The sequence below is a fragment of the Halichoerus grypus genome, chromosome 5 (genome assembly GCF_964656455.1).
Source record: "Halichoerus grypus chromosome 5, mHalGry1.hap1.1, whole genome shotgun sequence".
In the NCBI taxonomy this organism is placed as follows: domain Eukaryota; kingdom Metazoa; phylum Chordata; class Mammalia; order Carnivora; family Phocidae; genus Halichoerus; species Halichoerus grypus.
Genome location: NC_135716.1, coordinates 104,953,044 through 104,971,177, shown reverse-complemented (window position 1 = coordinate 104,971,177; position 18,134 = coordinate 104,953,044). Strand labels below are relative to the sequence as shown.

General features: G+C 39.4%; 1 protein-coding gene across 1 annotated transcript in view; it reads left to right on the top strand.

Moving 5' to 3' along the window:
* SLC71A1 (solute carrier family 71 member 1) overlaps nt 1–18,134 on the top strand; it is a 45,573-nt gene that overhangs the window by 18,361 nt on the left and 9,078 nt on the right. Inside the window, exons 3-8 of the mRNA XM_036069531.2 lie at nt 5,312–5,374; nt 6,154–6,281; nt 8,703–8,817; nt 13,678–13,896; nt 14,177–14,290; nt 15,027–15,098. Coding sequence (XP_035925424.1) covers nt 5,312–5,374; nt 6,154–6,281; nt 8,703–8,817; nt 13,678–13,896; nt 14,177–14,290; nt 15,027–15,098 — 711 coding nt within the window. The remainder of the gene's footprint in view (nt 1–5,311; nt 5,375–6,153; nt 6,282–8,702; nt 8,818–13,677; nt 13,897–14,176; nt 14,291–15,026; nt 15,099–18,134) is intronic.

Below are 18,134 nucleotides of genomic sequence, written 5' to 3'. Positions count from 1 at the left end.
TTCAAAATATCTGGGCCTTATAACCTATCCTGTTGAAGTCAGAATTTTCAAGGGTGAGGCTCAGACATGTGTATTTTTTAGAAGTGATTCTCATATATCTAGTATATATTACTAATAAGAACCAATATATTAATTCAGTGTGGGTTTAAAAAGGTTTTGCTCACTTTGAGGCTTTTTGCTTACAAATTTTTATTGTTGACTTTGCGGTAGTCTTCTTTGCTTTGGACTCTACGCCCTTACCGCCCACCCCCATGTTGGTGTTGGGGAGTGGGGGAGGGGGCTTTCGAGGTACAAGATGGCACCAAGTCATAGCACTTCACCCTCTTTCTAAAAGTTAGTTAACTTTAAACATTTTATTTTTGTTTTATGTGCTTTGAAATGGATTATAACCTAGAGAGTCACAGCTCTTTTTTTTTTTTTTTTTTTTGAGATTTTATTTATTCTTTAGTTGTGGTTAGTTTTTGCAACCCAGTGTATATTACGTCTTTGAAATCCTTACAGCACATTTCAGTTTGGACTAGTCACATCTTTTTTTTTTTTTTTTTAAGATTTTATTTATTTATTTGACGTAGGGGGAGTGGCAGGCAAAGGGAGAGGAAGAAGCAGGCTCCCCTCTGAGCAAGGAGCCCCATGCGGGGCCGATCCCAGGACCCTGGGATCATGACCTGAGCCGAAGGCGGATGCTTAACTGACTGAGCCACCCAGACGCCTGAGAGTCACAGCTCTTAACATTTATTTAAAAGGGGAGAATGAAGATGAAGTTATAATTCAGTTTATTTGTATTAAGTCAGTATCTCTCTTTCCATACATAGCTCTTAAAAATTATAAAGTTTCGGGGCGCCTGGGTGGCTCAGTCGTTAAGCGTCTGCCTTCGGCTCAGGTCATGATCCCAGGGTCCTGGGATCGAGTCCCACATCAGGCTCCCTGCTCGGCAGGAAGCCTGCTTCTCCCTCTCCCGCTCCCCCTGCTTGTGTTCCTGCTCTCGCTATCTCTCTCTCTGTCAAATAAATAAATCTTTAAAAAAAAAATTATAAAGTTTCAGCATTTTAAATTTCAAAGATTTTCTTTAATTCATTTAACAGATAACCAATGTTAAGATATACTAATTATAATAAATGGGATTATGATGTTTGGGATTTATTAATTAGCCTTAGTTTTCTTCTTTCTTTCTTTCTTTCTTTTTTTTTTTTTTTGAAGATTTTATTTATTTATTAGAGAGCGTGCATGAGCAGGAGAGGGGCAGAGGGAGAAGCTGACTCCCTGCTGAGCAGGGAGCCACATGTGGGGCTCGATCCCCAGGACCCCAGGATCATGACCTGAGCTGAAGGCAGACGCCCAACTGACTGAGCCACCCAGGCACCCCTAGCCTTAGTTTTCAAAACCAATGTGAAGTTAAAGAATTTTTTTTTTTTAATTTCACGTGATTTCAAAACTCAACTTCTAGAACCTGTGTTCTCCTAGAACACAGTGAAAGAACAAAAACTGTGTTTTATGTGGAGGACCTGCTCAGGGGAGGATGGTGAAGTCTCCACCAGCAAGGGGGTTTACATTAACTACAAAGAATTTTAGACTGCCAAATATATTTTAAGTACTGAAGTCTAACACTTTTGAGAGGCTATATGTTTGGTTCATAGTGGGTATTCAGTCAGTGATGATTGATCGACTAACAGATAAAGAGAATAACAATAGTTTTAAGGATCTGTAATGCTAAGAAGTGGCTTAACTTTTTTGACCTATGGTTCTGGAAAAACTAGGCCCAGTGTTTGATGGTCCTGACTGCTTAGATGCAATCTGTGTTAAGGAGCAAGAAGACCCTATACTCAAATTCTCCAGCATCTCTTCTATGTAAATGGCTTAGCAGCCTTTGCTACAGAGATAGTCCTGAGGCATTTAATTTTTTTTTTTTTAAGATTTTATTTATTTATTTGACAGAGAGAGACACAGCGAGAGAGGGAACACAAGCGGGGGGGGGGTGGGAGAGGGAGAAGCAGGCTTCCCGCGGAGTAGGGAGCCTGATGCGGGGCTCGATCCCAGGACCCTGGGATCATGACCTGAGCTGAAGGCAGATGCTTAACGACTGAGCCACCCAGGCGCCCCAGGCATTTAATATTTTAAGGACTGTTTCCTCTAAAAGTTTTTGAAGTTCCATAAATTTTAAGACCTGTAAAATTTCTTGGAAAATGTAACATTTTTTCTTACTCGGCTCTAAAGTCCAGTGCTAAAAGGATCCTCACAGATCAAAAATTTTTACATTTGTATTGTTGTATTTGTCTCTATGTTAAAATTTTGTTAAAAAATCAGGGGCGCCTGGGTGGCTCAGTTGGTTAAGCGACTGCCTTCGGCTCAGGTCATGATCCCAGGGTCCTGGGATCGAGCCCCACATCGGGCTCCCTGCTCGGCGGGAAGCCTGCTTCTCCCTTTCCCACTCCCCCTGCTTGTGATCCCTCTCTCAACTGAGCCACCCAGGCGCCCCAATAAATAAAATCTTAAAAAAAAAAAATCAAATAGGAATGTTTGTTTATCTTAATTTAACTGTACTCCTTTTGGGGGTCTTAAAGGTTTTTATTTTGTAATATTAGCTAAATTGCATAATTGCTTTGTTATATTAAGTCACTTTGGAAGCAGTATTATCAGGTAATTATGAACATTTAGTGAATAGTTACTAAATGAAGGCATTCTATGAGGCACTAATCAAGATAAAGATATATTAAATGCAAGGTATAGTGTATATAGAGCCTGTCCTTAAGAACTCTGAAATCGGGCGCCGGGGTGGCTCCGTCGGGTAAGCGTCTGCCTTCAGCTCAGGGCATGATCCCAGGGTCCTGGGATCGAGTCCCTCATCAGGCTCCCTACTCAGTGGGGAGCCTGCTTCTCCCTCTGCCTGCCCCTCCCCCTGCTTGTGCTCTCTCTCTCTCTCTCTGACAAATGAATAAAATCTTTAAAAAAAAAAAAAGTACTCTGAAATATATTGAAAGGGAATATATATTAAATACATGAAAAACTGAAAAATACTAGAGCCAAGTAGCTCAGTATGTGATAAAAGAAATTTCACAAACTCTATGTGACTTGTTGAGTGCTTTGATCACTTCCTATTGTCCCTAAAAGAGGAATTGATTGCTTTTGATGGGAAAGTTTGGTGACAGAGGAGCAATTTGGAAGGTTTGGGTGTTGGTTAGAGAGAGAAGATAAGGGACACAAACATTCAAAATGGGAAGGATGTCCTGTATATTGGAAAGCATAGGAATATTTAAAACAGTGGAGAGACCAGATTGTTGGGATGTAAGGTAGCTTGGCAGAGTGAACCATTAGCATATTATAAAGCTTTCTGTAGGCATTCGTTATGGTCTTCATTCTTAGTAACACACATTTTGTGTCCCTACAAAAGATTTGGCTCTTAGTCATTTTTTTTTTTTTTTTGGCCCTTAGTAATTATTGAAAGAAAACTGGATTTGATTTGCTGCAAAAGGGTTTAAGTCTTTTCCTTCAGCGAAAGAGCCGGCACAGTGTGGCCAGAGCAAGTCCTAAGCCTCCTGTTTGTAGCCTGTTTTTCATAAATAATGTTTCATTTGGGACACAGCCACGACCGTTCATTTACATATAGTCTATAGCTGTCTTTGTTGAGTTGAATACTTGTGACAGAGACTGTTTAGCCTACAAGGCTATAAAAAGATAACTGCTATCTGGTTCTTTACAAAAAGTTTGCAGATCCCTTCCTTAGATCCGTGGGTCTTTATTATAAGTAATATCAGCGTTTCTCAGCCTCAGCACTCTATTGATAGTTTGTGCCAGATGATTATTTGTTGTGAGGAGCTGACCTGTGCCTTATAGGGTGTTTTGCAGCATCTCTTATCTCTGCCTCTTAGATGTAGCTCCCCCCATCCAAGTTTTGACAATCAAAAATGTATTCAGACATTGTCAAATGACCCCTGGAGGTCAAAATCACCTTCAGTTGAGAAAGTATGTAATGTATATCATATAAAATATAGAGACAAAATAAATGTATATCATAAATATGTGGTTTTTTTCCCATGTTAATGATTTTCTTTGACTAAATGTTTCATTTCTAATTTTATTTTTACATGTGAGTTAATTTTTGTTAAATTTCTAGTTTGGGGCAGAAGAGTAACTGAAGAAAAGGGAGCATTGTAATCCCTCTAAAGGTTTTTCTTACACGATGTCAGAACGTATACTCAGCATAGTTTTTCTTCCTAAAGAGATTTCCCAACTTTCTTATTCTCCATATTGCCATTCTCTCTTGTTTTTATTGAGAAATAGCATGGTATAATGGAAGAAGCAGTGGCTTTTAAGTCAAGCAAGAACTTGGTTGCCTCATCTGTGGAGTGGTATTTTATCTAACCCATAATGTTAGAATGAAATAAAAGTATATATAAAGCCTCTGACACATAGGCTGTAAAAATGGTAGCTGTTCCTTCTTATTTTTTCGGTAACTTTTCCCTTCATTTGCTTTTTCAACCAGTGGCTACCTGGTGGTTCACTTGCTGCCCATTGAACAAATTGATGCCATGTGGTTTGAGACCAGGTCTTAGAAAGAATAGAGTAACTTGTTACACATTTTCATAGGTGGGGATTTCTTTTTCTCACTTTATGGTCTTTCTAGATTCACTTTTTGGCAATCAAAATTTTCCTATTCTCCCAGTCTCCTTAGATAATACCTACAACTGTCTGTAAAGGAGTTATAAGTTATATGTGGCATAACAGTGAAGACATCACATAGTAATTAAAAGCATGGACTTTCAAGCCCAACTTCCTGTGTTCAGTTTCAGTTTTCCTACATACTAACTATGTAATCATGTATAAGACACTTAACCTCTGCCTGTATCAGTGTTATTATAGGATCATTAAGAGGAATAGAAGGAGGGGTGCCTGGGTGGCTCAGTCGTTAAGCATCTGTCTTCGGCTCAGGTCATGGTCCCAGGGTCCTGGGATTGAGCCCCACATCATCAGGCTCCCTGCTCCGCGGGAAGCCTGCTTCTCCCTCTCCCATTCCCCCTGCTTGTGTTCCCTCTCTAGCTGTGTCTCTGTCAAATAAATAAATAAAATCTTAAAAAAAAAAAAAAGAGGAATAGAAGGAAATAATATATGTAAAGGGCCCAATTTAGTGCCTTGTGACATCATAAATGCCAAATAAATGTTTGGTATTATTAGTATTTATTCATATGCATAGCATCAGACAAACCCGAAAATTTATGGGAGATAAAACTATATGAAGGGATGTTTTAAAATGTAAATGTAGAAGTTTTACTGAGACTAAAATGTGGTATGAGATTTTTATTTTGTATTTTTTCTTTAGGTATTACATGAAACCTTTCCTAAACATACATTTCTGATGAATGGCTTAATTCAAGGAGTAAAGGTAGGATCGGTGATATATTTGCCCATGTACATACAGGCACATACACTTCGTATGTATACCTCTGCCAGTATATCAGTTAGTTAATGGACGAATTCACTGTTAATTTTTACAATTAGAGTATATCTTGGGGGATTACTTAACACTTTAAAAATGAATTGGGTTTTAAATATGATCCTTTTTATTAAAGAAAAATATATTTACTTTCATTGATCATCTAAAGATGATCTGACTCAAATAATAGCCAACTCTACGTATAATGATAAACCACATCATAACAGATTTCCCTTCTGTTTTACATGTTGGCATTTTTATTTCAGAGATCTAAATGCTTTTATAAGCTAACAACAAGAATATAGATTGAAGAGAACTACTAAAAAATACATAAATATAAAACTATATGGTAAAGTCTTGACTATTGTACATACTCTTTACTCTTGATTTCATTTGACCAACAAGGTTTATAAATAGGTAGTTAGCCTATGAATATAAAAACAGATAACTAACATGATATTCTTTCTAGAATTGCTAATGTGGAATTATTGTGATTGAGAATTCATTAGAGCATTTCATATGAACATGCAGCCAGAGCCCTGCAGGTGATTCTAGACAATCTTGGGAAAGTTTTAAATTCTATATAGACAAGAAATAAGTTATGTGAAGTTTGGTGATACTATACGTATGTTAGAAATAAAAAAAAATATTCTTCTGTGATAGTAGAATGATTTCTTCTTGGCTCATTGATGTAGATTGTATACATTTTTTCATTTACTTTTTTTTAGGGTTTGTTGTCATTCCTCAGTGCCCCACTTATTGGTGCTCTTTCTGATGTTTGGGGTCGGAAATCCTTCTTGCTGCTAACAGTATTTTTCACATGTGCCCCAATTCCTTTAATGAAGATCAGCCCATGGTATGTGCATAATCAGATCACAACAATTAAATATCGTTCTCATCATTGTTTTCTGAATAGTCCTTTATTTCATTCACCTTTTTTGCCATCTTACCTATGTAGATTTTAATTTTATCCTTCCAATATTCTTTTTTTTTTTTTTTTTTTTTAAATTTTCTATCAATGATATTTTATTTGAGGAAGATCACCATAATAGTTCTTTCTAAGAGTAGTGAGAATAAGGTAACGTGGAGACAATTAAATTATTAAAATGCATAAAGCTCAAGTCTTTAAGAAAGCCTATCATTTGGGCATTCTTATTTCTTGAATAAGAAGACCCTCACAATCAACCTCTTAAATGCTCCCTTTACGTCTTTGTTTCTAAGTGTGTATATAAGGGGGTTCAGCATGGGTGCGATGATCCCATAGAAGAGGGACACCATCTTTCCCCGGTCCTTGGAGGCAGGGGATGGCGGTTGCAGGTACATGTAGATAGCTGTACCATAGAACAGTGATACCACGATCAGGTGGGAGCCACATGTGCCGAATGCCTTTCGCTGGCCGTCAGCTGACTGGATTCTCAACACTGGCTCATGATCAGTGGTTCAGCTCTTTGTTCCCTGCATCTCTGAACTTAGATACCCTCCTGGTTGTTTTCCTGTTTACGCATACGTCAGCTGCTTGCCCTTGTGGCTAATACCTTGAAGATCACTGAGTAGATTCCTCTGCTTTTGAGTACAAAGCCCTATTGGCAGCATCTCACGGGGATGTTATTCTCATTTTGAGTGGCAAGCGTTCAACTCCATTTTAAGCATTGGAGATAGATCCACTTATTTCTGTGTCCAAGAAGGTTCGAATCAAATAGAATTTATCCTTCCAATATTCTTTGACGCAGATAAGAGGACCCTTAAAAATATAGTGGCTAAGTAATAGTTCATAATGATTTTAGAACTGGATGCTACTATAGGAAGTGTGCAGACTGTTGGCTATAACCTGCTTTTGTATTTCACAGCCCAAAGTAATAGTTGCTTAACATGAGGGAAACTTATTTCTATCTCCATATAAAAGAAGTCAGGAGTTGAGCAATCCAGAGCTGGTTTGGCAGTTCTGCGGAACCAGACCTTTTCTATCTCTGTGCTCTGCCATCCTCCACGAGCTCCCCCGCAGTCCAACATGGCTGCCTGAGCTCCAGCTTGTGTCACACTTCAGGCAGCAGGATGGAAGGAGTGGCTAAGAAGAGCACACCGTCTTCTATAAAGAAACCACACAGTTTTCACCCAACCTCTGCTAATATCTGTCAGGTCAGATTTCAGGGACATGCTCCTCTTTGTTACAAGGTGCTGGGCTCGTGGCCACCCTAATTGAAATCAGGATTCTTTCACTGAGGAGGAAGGGAGGGAAAGCTCACAATGAAAATGATTTTCTCAAGGTAATAGAGCTCAGTTTAGTTGTAGCTTTATTAATTCTCCTAATGTTCTACTCCACTGCATATAATTCTGCATCATAGATGGGCTTGTATTTCCATGGCTATCTAGAAAGGCTAAGGGAATATAAGAGGCACGATCTTCCTCTTGTAGGTTAGATAGATACAGTTCTCAAGGCCAAACCTTTGATGAATGCTAATCACCCAAATGAAATCTTAACAGAGGAGTCTAGGCGATGAACAAAAAATTTGCTGTGAAAAACAGTGTGTTAGAAAAAATTTAGTAAGCAATAAAGCCCTGGTGGAATATTTTCTGGTGGAAATATTTTAAGTTCATTATGATTACACATGATTTTTAAAACTAAACATTCAATAGTACAATAGAAGTTTCTTATTCCTGGCCAGTTATTTTGAAATCATGTATACAGAAATGTAGTTTGCTTTTTAAAAATAGCTTTTGTTCACTCTTCGTAGTTATTGTCTATTCTCCATTTCATTTATGAGTACTGCCACACAGGTTTCTTCTATGTGAAGACAGAGTTGCTTTGCCAACATTTGAAAAGCTAAATATAGCTTATGGAAAAGCTCGATCTAGTTTCTATATAGAGGCATAAAATAGAGTAACTTATTTCTCCATTTCACCCACTGAATTTTGTGTTTGTGTAGCGCTGTGGTGGGAAATAATAATGGATCAATTATAGTAGACTTTAGTTTGTTGCTGTTTTTAGTAAAACCAACAACAAAGCCATTTCACAACAGTTGGGTAAAATATTGACCTGGCTATATTATTTAATTTTAAGTATTCCTGCATAGTAGCTGAATTGCTTTTGAAGGGTCACTTCTAACACTGTATTTTCATTATATCTGTGGCATATGATTTATAGAAGAATCCGTGAACTGTCTTAGTAAGCCATTGACTGAAATTAGCTATTCGTACTCTAATTCACGTACAGAAATAAAGGAAGGTTAAGGTGTAATGGTAATTGTTCTGTTTCTTGTCGATTGTCTTTCCATCCTAGGTGGTACTTTGCTGTTATCTCTGTTTCTGGGGTTTTTGCAGTGACTTTCTCCGTGGTATTTGCATATGTGGCAGATATAACCCAAGAACATGAAAGAAGTATGGCTTATGGACTGGTATGTGTGTTTATTCTATTCTTTGTATCAGAATACCTTGTTTTTTAATTATTTCATATAACAAGTGCAAGCCTTTGCATTACAAAATTTATTTTTTTGCATAAAATACATTTCATAATAAAGTCATCCATTGTTTTAATGGATGACTTATATCAAAAGTTTTTTCAGTACAGAGCCATGTAAGTTTTGTTACTTTCTTCCAGTACTAGTCATATATGTCAGATTTGAAATTATAGAATATTTTTACCTTATAGAAGTTCTTTTTATTTATTTATTTTTTTAAAATTTTTTATTGTTATGTTAATCCCCATACATTACATCATTAGTTTTAGATATAGTGTTCCATGATTCATTGTTTGTGCATAACACCCAGTGCTCCATGCAGAACGTGCCCTCCTCAATACCCATCACCAGGCTAACCCATCCTCCCACCCCCCTCCCCTCTAGAACCCTCAGTTTGTTTTTCAGAGTCCATCGTCTCTCATGGTTCTTCTCCCCCTCCGATTCCCCCCTTCATTCTTCCCCTCCTGCTACATTCTTCTTCTTCTTTTTTTCTTTCTTAACATATATTGCCAGAAGTTCTTTTTAAAGAATACTAAAAATCGGGATGCCTGGGTGGCTCAGTCAGCTAAGCGTCTGCCTTCGGCTCAGGTCATAATCTTGGGGTTCTGGAATCGAGTCCCACATTGGGCTCCCTGCTCAGTGGGGAGCATGCTTCTCCCTCTCCCTCTGCTGCTCCCCCCTGCTTGTGCTCTCTTGCTCTGTCTCTGACAAATAAATAAAATCTTAAAAAAAAAAAAAAAAAAAGAATACTAAAAATAAGGAATTATTTAATGTCATGAGTTTAAACATTACTAATATTTAACTGGCCACTCTAAAATGCAATAAGCTAATATCTCGGTTAGGGATCAGCAAAACGTTTCTGGACTTTGTTGGCCACATAGAGTCTCATATTCTGTTTGTGTGTGTATCTCTTTAAAAATGTAAGAACGATTCTTAGCTGGATTTGACCCAGAGGTGGCAGTTTGCCAACCTCTGAATACTGTTTTGAGAAATTAAGTGTTTGATGGCAGTGTAATCTCTTGTCTGTCAAATCTAGGAATAAAATAGCTAACACAGACATGGTAGTATACAGATCATTATGAGATAGTCAGAAGTAGGACAGTGATGAGTGTCAGCAAATACGGGACAAGCATCTTTTAATAAATAAGGACTGAATATGATGTCAGGCTGAATCTTAGTTTTACAAGAGACTGTCTACGTTGATTCAAAGGACACAAAGAATCATGGAATTAGGAAGCTTTTTGGTTTTTTTTTGGAATTAGGAAGTTTTGAGGGGAAATACCTACTGTTAGAAACTTAAAAAAAGAACTAATGATTTCAGTTGTAAACTTAGAACATTAAATATGAAGTTGATGATGGCCAGGAATTTTTTTAACAGCTTTATTGGGATACAATTTAAATGCCGTAAAAATCATCCATTTTATGTGTATAGTTCAGTGAATTTTAGTAAATTTATACAGTTGTGCAACCATAACCACAATCCAGGTTGTTTTGGTTAAAGTACATTATTTTGTCATAGCCAAATTCTTGAAATTAATAATTTTCAACCTTGAGGCTTTATATATTAAAGGCATATTCTAGCAAATGACAAGTAATTCTTCTAGAAATAATACGGATGCAGCTAACGGGGGAAAGTGTTCTTTGTGGTCCTCTTTCTGTCTAACCATAAAAAAAGGGCACTGGATGGGGAGAATGGAGAAGGGAAAGGACACAAGACACCTACACTCGAATTGGGCCTTTGCTCCCTGCCTTGAATGCATTATCTCAGCGAATACCCTCAGATACCTCAGTGACCCTCGCAGTGAGAACCACGGCTCCTTCGTCCACTCAGGTTCCAGAGCCCTGCTCATACCCAGGTTCCTCTGAGACCACAGCCCACTGCGTTTAATTTGCTAAAGCTGCCCAGGGCACCTGGGTGGCTCGGTTAAGCATCCACCTCGGTTTCGGCTCAAGTCATGATCTCATGGTTGTGAGATCAGGTCCCGAGCCTGATTGGGCTCCACACTCAGTGTGGAGTCTGCTTGAGATTCTCTTCCTCTCCCTCCCCCTCTGCCCTTCTCCCCACTTGCGTGCGTGAGTGCTCCCTCTCTCTTTAAAATAAATAAAATAAATAAAAATCTTTAATTTGCTAAAGCTGCCCTAACAAAATGCCACCACAATCCAGTTTTAGAACATTTCCGTCAGCCCAAAGGCCATCTATCCCCATCCACTTCACCCCTCACCTCAGGCAACCAATCACCAATGTACTTTCTGTCTTTGTAGTTTTGCCTTTTTTTAAAAAAGATTTTGTTTGTTTGTTTGTTTACTGAGCATGTGAGCGGGGGAGGGGCAAAGGGCAAGCGGACTCCGCGATGAGCACGAGCCCAGTGCGGGGCTCGATCTCACGACCCTGAGATCTTGACCTGACCTGGAATCAAGAGTCAGAGGATTTAACCAACTGAGCCACCCAGGTGCCCCTGTAGTTTTGCTTTTAATAGAAATTTAACGTAAGTAATACAACATGTAGTCTTTTGTGTCTGCACTTAGCATAATCTTTCATTCATGTTGATACATTTATCAGTAGTTCTTTTACTTCGGTGTAGTATTCCACTGTATGGGATGTACACTTTTTGTTCATCCATTCACCAGCTGATGGACATTTGGGTCAATAGTGAGATGCTTAAAGTTACTACAATGTGGGGCGCCCGGGTGGCTCGGTTGTTAAGCGTCTGCCTTCGGCTCAGGTCATGATCCCAGGGTCCGGGGATCGAGCCCCGCATTGGGCTCCCTGCTCCATGGGAAGCCTGCTTCTCCCTCTCCCACTCCCCCTGCTTGTGTTCCGTCTCTCGCTGTGTCTCTGTCAAATAAATAAAATCTTTAAAAAAAAAAAAAACTACAATGTTATGTACTTGTCAAATAATTGACCTTTGAAATTGAATTGCTTCTTTTGAGCATTTATTAATAAGCAGCTAAAAATAAGCACTCCTGTGAAGTTAAATCCTTTATCCAAAAGTCAAAAATGGCATAGAGTGAGGAGCAGCTCAACATTAATTTCTAATTAATCCTCCACAGAGCATGGTCTCCGTCAGGTGATACTTGCTGTCATGTTTGCTAATTTGCAGGCCATTTTGTCTGAATAGGCCAGACACATCTGGGATTAAGTTATTCTTCCCCTGTGTCCTCTTTAATCTGCATCTTCACCAGAGGTGTGTGGACTTCTTCAGAGTTTTAGACATGGTTAGCGATGTACTCAGTGCCAAGGACCTGTGATCCCATCCTTCCTAACTCTGCCACCTAAAGAGATCACCTAGTTCACTTTTGTACTAGCACTTAACACTTTTACTGATGAGAAAGAAGATAAACCTCAAAGTCTTTAAGCTTTATTTTAGCCAGCCTTAAATATGCAACAAGATAAACATTCATCTCATTTTAATATTGGGGAAAAAAAATCACAGTGGATTTCCCTAGAGCATTGTTCTTTAGACTTCTTTCAGGCCATTACATTTTTTTTTTTTTTTGCATTTTTTTTATTGTTTTTTTTTTAAATTTTTTTATTGTTATGTTAATCCCCATACATTACATCATTAGTTTTAGATATAGTGTTCCATGATTCATTGTTTGTGCATAACACCCAGTGCTCCATGCAGAACGTGCCCTCCTCAATACCCATCACCAGGCTAACCCATCCTCCCACCCCCCTTCCCCTCCAGAACCCTCAGTTTATTTTTCAGAGTCCATCATCTCTCATGGTTCTTCTCCCCCTCCGATTTCCCCCCCTTCATTCTTCCCCTCCTGCTACATTCTTCTTCTTCTTTTTTCCTTTCTTAACATATATTGCATTATTTGTTTCAGAGGTACAGATCTGAGATTCAACAGTCTTGCACAATTCACAGCGCTTACCAGAGCACATACCCTCCCCAGTGTCCATCACCCAGTCACCCCATCCCTCCCACCCCACCCCCCACTCCAGCAACCCTCAGTTTGTTTCCTGAGATTAAGAATTCCTCATATCAATGAGGTCATATGATACATGTCTTTCTCTGTTTGACTTATTTCGCTCAGCATAATACCCTCCAGTTCCATCCACGTCGTTGCAAATGGCAAGATCTCATTCCTTTTGATGGCTGCATAATATTCCATTGTATATATATACCACATCTTCTTTATCCATTCATCTGTTGATGGACATCTTGGCTCTTTCCACACAAAGAATCCAATCAAGAAATGGGCAGAAGACATGAACAGACATTTTTCCAAAGAAGACATCCAAATGGCCAACAGACACATGAAAAAGTGTTCAATATCGCTCGGCATCAGGGAAATCCAAATCAAAACCTCAATGAGATACCACCTCACACCAGTCAGAATGGCTAAAATTAACAAGTCAGGAAATGACAGATGTTGGCAGGGATGCGGAGAAAGGGGAACCCTCCTACACTGTTGGTGGGAATGCAAGCTGGTGCAGCCACTCTGGAAAACAGTATGGAGGTTCCTCAAAAAGTTGAAAATAGAGCTACCATATGATCCAGCAATTGCACTACTGGGTATTTACCCCAAAGATACAAAAGTAGGGACCCGAAAGGGTACGTGCACCCCGATGTTTATAGCAGCAATGTCCACAGTGGCATTACATATTTTTTTTAGTGAAGAATCTATTCTCTTCCTGCAAAAGAAGAGCATAGAAGAAAAATGGCACAGGTAGGATCCTGAAAAGGGAGAGCGGCAGGAGGACTGACATAAATCTGAGTCTGCGGTGCTGAAGGAAAGAGTCGGGGGTGTCCGGACTAATCTCTTCCTGTCCACTTGGATTTGTTGCAGGTTTCAGCAACATTTGCTGCGAGTCTGGTAACCAGCCCCGCAATCGGAGCTTACCTCGGCCGAGTGTACGGGGACAGCTTGGTGGTGGTCCTGGCTACAGCCATAGCGTTGCTGGATATTTGTTTTATCCTCGTTGCTGTGCCAGAGTCCTTGCCCGAGAAGATGCGGCCAGCGTCATGGGGGGCACCCATTTCCTGGGAACAGGCTGACCCCTTTGCGGTAAAAAGTTTGTTTTCTCCTTCTCTTCGGCAAAAAAGTGAATGTATGATTCAGCGTAATATTCATATTTTGTTGTGGATGTTTCTTTGGGGAAAACATCTTGACAGATTTTTAAAAATATTGTGAAATACTTTTCCGAATAGTTTGGGGAGGATGAAAGGCATTTAGGAAAGACTGCTAAGTGCCTGTATGTACAGTGCCAGAAGACAGCACTGCATATTTTTAAGAGCAGTTCAGTGTTTGGATATAAAACCTTATATCGGTCTTTTTCTTATTCTAGTCCTTAAAAAAAGTGGGCCAAGATTCCATAGTGCTGCTAATCTGCATTACGGTGTTTCTCTCCTACCTACCGGAGGCCGGCCAATACTCCAGCTTCTTTTTATACCTCAGACAGGTAAAATCCTATTGTGCCAAGGGGGACTTTCCTTCCATTGTTTGGTGCCTTAATAACAAAAATACTTAATCTTGAGAGCCATGATAGAGACTTTTAAAATGCCTCCTCTTTTATAAATAACAGCTCACTGGCGTTAACTTCCTGTGGAGCGTGGTTGATGCTCCTTATGCATATCTGTTAAGACTGTGGCTTCTGCAGGAAGATACAATTCTCCTGTCAGTGTGTGTGGCTTGAGCTTCTGTGTTGCTTACAGAAGTGAAGGGATGCTTGTAATCCATCCGTCTCCTCCAGTCTCTGGGTGATGGAGAGCAGATATCGCTGAAGCAGCTGGCCGTTCCGAGAGCTTTCATTTCTCCTCCTTGGCACTGGCCTTGCCAAGCAGCATCGGGCCTTTATCAGTACTTGTACAAAGCACAAACAGCGCAATATTTATTTGTAAGATGGATTCTGAGCGTTTGACAGCTGTCTCTAATTTATGAAATCTAAGTCTAAATTAAGGAACTTAGATTTACCAAATCTAAATTAAGTAGCTATTATTTTTGGTATGTAAACCATTGTTATAATTGTGGTTCTCAGTGAAAGCCAGATTCTTCCTCTGTAGAGTTCTTTGGTTATAAATGAGTTCTATTTTTTTTTTTTCTGGCCCATTTAATGTTAATATACATGTAATTGCATCAGTATGGTATTTGTTGTACTTATGTCTTTATTAATGTTTCTTTTTCTGGAAACCTTCTAGATAATGAAGTTCTCACCAGAAAGTGTTGCAGCATTTATAGCAGTCCTTGGCATTCTTTCCATTATTGCACAGGTGAGGCGCTTTTTATTTTTTTATTTATTTTATTTTATCTTACTTTATTTTTAAGGTGAGTCTCTTTTTAGTTAGAGAGAGTGAGGAGGTAGATCATTGCTCCTGGTTGACCATCCAAAAGGGGCCTCAAGTGATATGCAAGTGACATTTTCTTGGTAGAGTCACCAGTGTCAGGAATCTGAGGTTTGTAGGTTCAGAAATTCAGTTTTGTTAAATGTAGTTAGTCTTGATCAGATTTTGGGGACTGACACATATTAATCATTATATAATGTATAAACCAGAAAGATAGTTTATTGATTTAGTAAACGAGAGTGTACACCTGCATAAAGTTACCATTTTATATTAGTCCTTACGTATTTATTGAATACTGCCATGTGTCAGGCCCTGGGGATGTAGCAGTGAACTTAACTAAATCCCTGCTGTTGTAGAGTTTGCACTCTTGCGGGGTAAGACAGAAACTCCATAAATATGTCCGTGTAAACGTATCCAGTGTAACGAAAATTATAAAGAAAACTGGTGCTGGGGATACGGAGGGACTGGGGACTGGGTGTTACTTTACCTGGAAGGGTTGGGAAGGCCTGGCTGATACATGGTGACCTTTGAGCAGAACCCCGAAGGAATGAAGAACAAGTCGTGGGAGTATCTGGAAGAAGAGGATTCTGAGCAGCAGGAACAGAAGTAAAACTCTAAGGAAGGACTGTAGCTGGCATGCGTGAGAAATAGCCAGGGGCCAGCACGGCTCTGGCAGAGCGAGCGAGCGAGGCAGAGACCTTCACGAAATGAAGTCGGGGGGGAGGGGGCGCCACCAGGTCATCTGGGGCCTCGAAGGTTATCCTGAGACTTGACAGGAAGATAGGAAGCCATTAGAGGGTTTTGAGCAGAGGAATGACATGAAATATTTACCCTGGAAACCCAGTTGGTAGCCAGTGGTTGTTTGATGAATAAGATACTATTAACCCAGGAATTTGGATTTTCTTAGGATATATTTCATCTCGGCCTCAAATCTCTGTTCCATGAGCAAGTAGTATATTCCCGTGACCAGAATTTTCTCAAGTCAGTCTTTCTCCTTTCAGTGAATACAGCCCCACCCATTTCTTCCTGTTTGGCTTTGCTTTTTCTAGACTGTAGATGATCTAATCTAACACTCTTTCTAACCTTAGATCTAGTCTTCTAGAGTGCAGCTTTCTTTGTTTTAGTCTGTTCTTCAGAAAACGAAAGCAGGGTCCATTTAATATTTAATGGGACTCTTCGTGACCATCTCTTAGGTGTAGGATTCTTTCTGCAGATCTCATCATTTATGAATTTTTGGTAGGTTTAGTGATAAATTGCAAATTTAAATTTAAATTCTATAAATACACCCATGGCCCCACACATGCATACATATGGCATTGAGTATTAGTACTATTTCTAGCTTCCATTTAATTTTTATTTTTTATTTCTATTTTTTATTTTTTTATTTAAATTCAATTAATTAACATATATTATTGATTTCAGAGGTAGAGGTCAGTGAGTCATCAGTCTTATATAATACCCAGTGTTCATTATCTCATGTGTCCTCCTCAGTGTCCATCACCCAGTTACCCTATTCTAACTTCCATTTTATCTTGAAGTTCCTTAATCAGGAATAACGCATTTAGATATGCATTCCTGGCTGTCAGAAAAGTGCACTTCAGGTTTGGGGGAAAATATATTGTTGCCTATATGTAAAAATGGCTTTTTAAAAAACACCTTTCTGAAGCATAAGACCAAGGAAAATGTATAAATAGTAAGAGTAGAGCTTGAGGAATTATCGAATGTTAAACCAATCTTGAATCCTGGGATAAATCCAACCTAGTCATGATGTCTTATCTTTTTCATACATTGCTGAGATTATATTTGCTAATATTTTGTTTAAGATTTAGACAAAGAGAACAGCTAACATTTACTATAATGGCACTTAAGAGATGAATAGCTCTGAAATGTTAGTAAGTCCTGTTTCGTATTTCACTGATCATGGAAGCTGCAGGTGCCTTATAAATTCGGGCAGTAACACTGCTTGAGTGATGTGAAGGTGCTTTAGAGGAAATTTCCCCTCTGCTCAGCAGAGGGCACCTGGCACAAAGGATGCAAGATGGAAAACAGTCTTGAAGAGCTGAGAAGCCAGAAGGGAAGCTGTGGATACAGGAAGGGGGGTGGTTGGGTTTGTATCAGGAGCGCTCGCAGTGCCTGGAGTCTGGGAGGAAATGAGCCGCCGGCCATCCCGCGTTGGTGGTACAGCAGACGTTACGTACACAGCCTGCAAGGAATGTGGTCCTTAAATGACCATTTGGCTTTTGAGGCCTACGTAGAAAAATCATTTTTGAGATGAACTTTCACATTTTAAAAAGTGAGAAAATTAGCTGGACTTCAAAAACAGGTGAATGGAAGTATGCAGTATATATAGAAATTTGATCATTACATTGCTGTCATCATATGAACTAAATTATTAAGTATAATATATAACCCCAAAGGTAAAAGAATTGTCTTGTATTCTCATTTATGTCAAGCATACAGCTGAGAATACCTTGTTGCCTGCCCGTTACTGCTTGCCCTTGTGCCTTTGTGCCTGCTGGCCTTTCTGCCTCCCTCCCCTCCGCCCGAAGTATCCTCTCTCTGAGCCCCCATACTAACTGAGGCTTATATCTGTCCTTGTACGGAATACACTGTACTGTCGCCTTTACCACTGTTGGTTTTTGATTGTTTTTGCCTCGGTAGATTGTGGGTCCTAGTAGAGCTCTGAGTAGACTGTGTGGTCAGGATTATATCACACTTGTCTTGGTCACTGTAGCACCCTGTATTGTGCCCGCAACCGAGTTAAGTGCTAAATTAGAGGCCATTGGTTTTTTGCCATGGTGTTTTTTGTTTTTTTTTATGTTATGTTAATCACCATACAATACATCATTAGTTTTTGATGTTCCATGATTCATTGTTTGCGTATAACACCTAGTGCTCCATGCCGTACGTGCTTTCTTTAATACCCATCACCAGGCTAACCCATCCCCCCACACCCCGCCATGG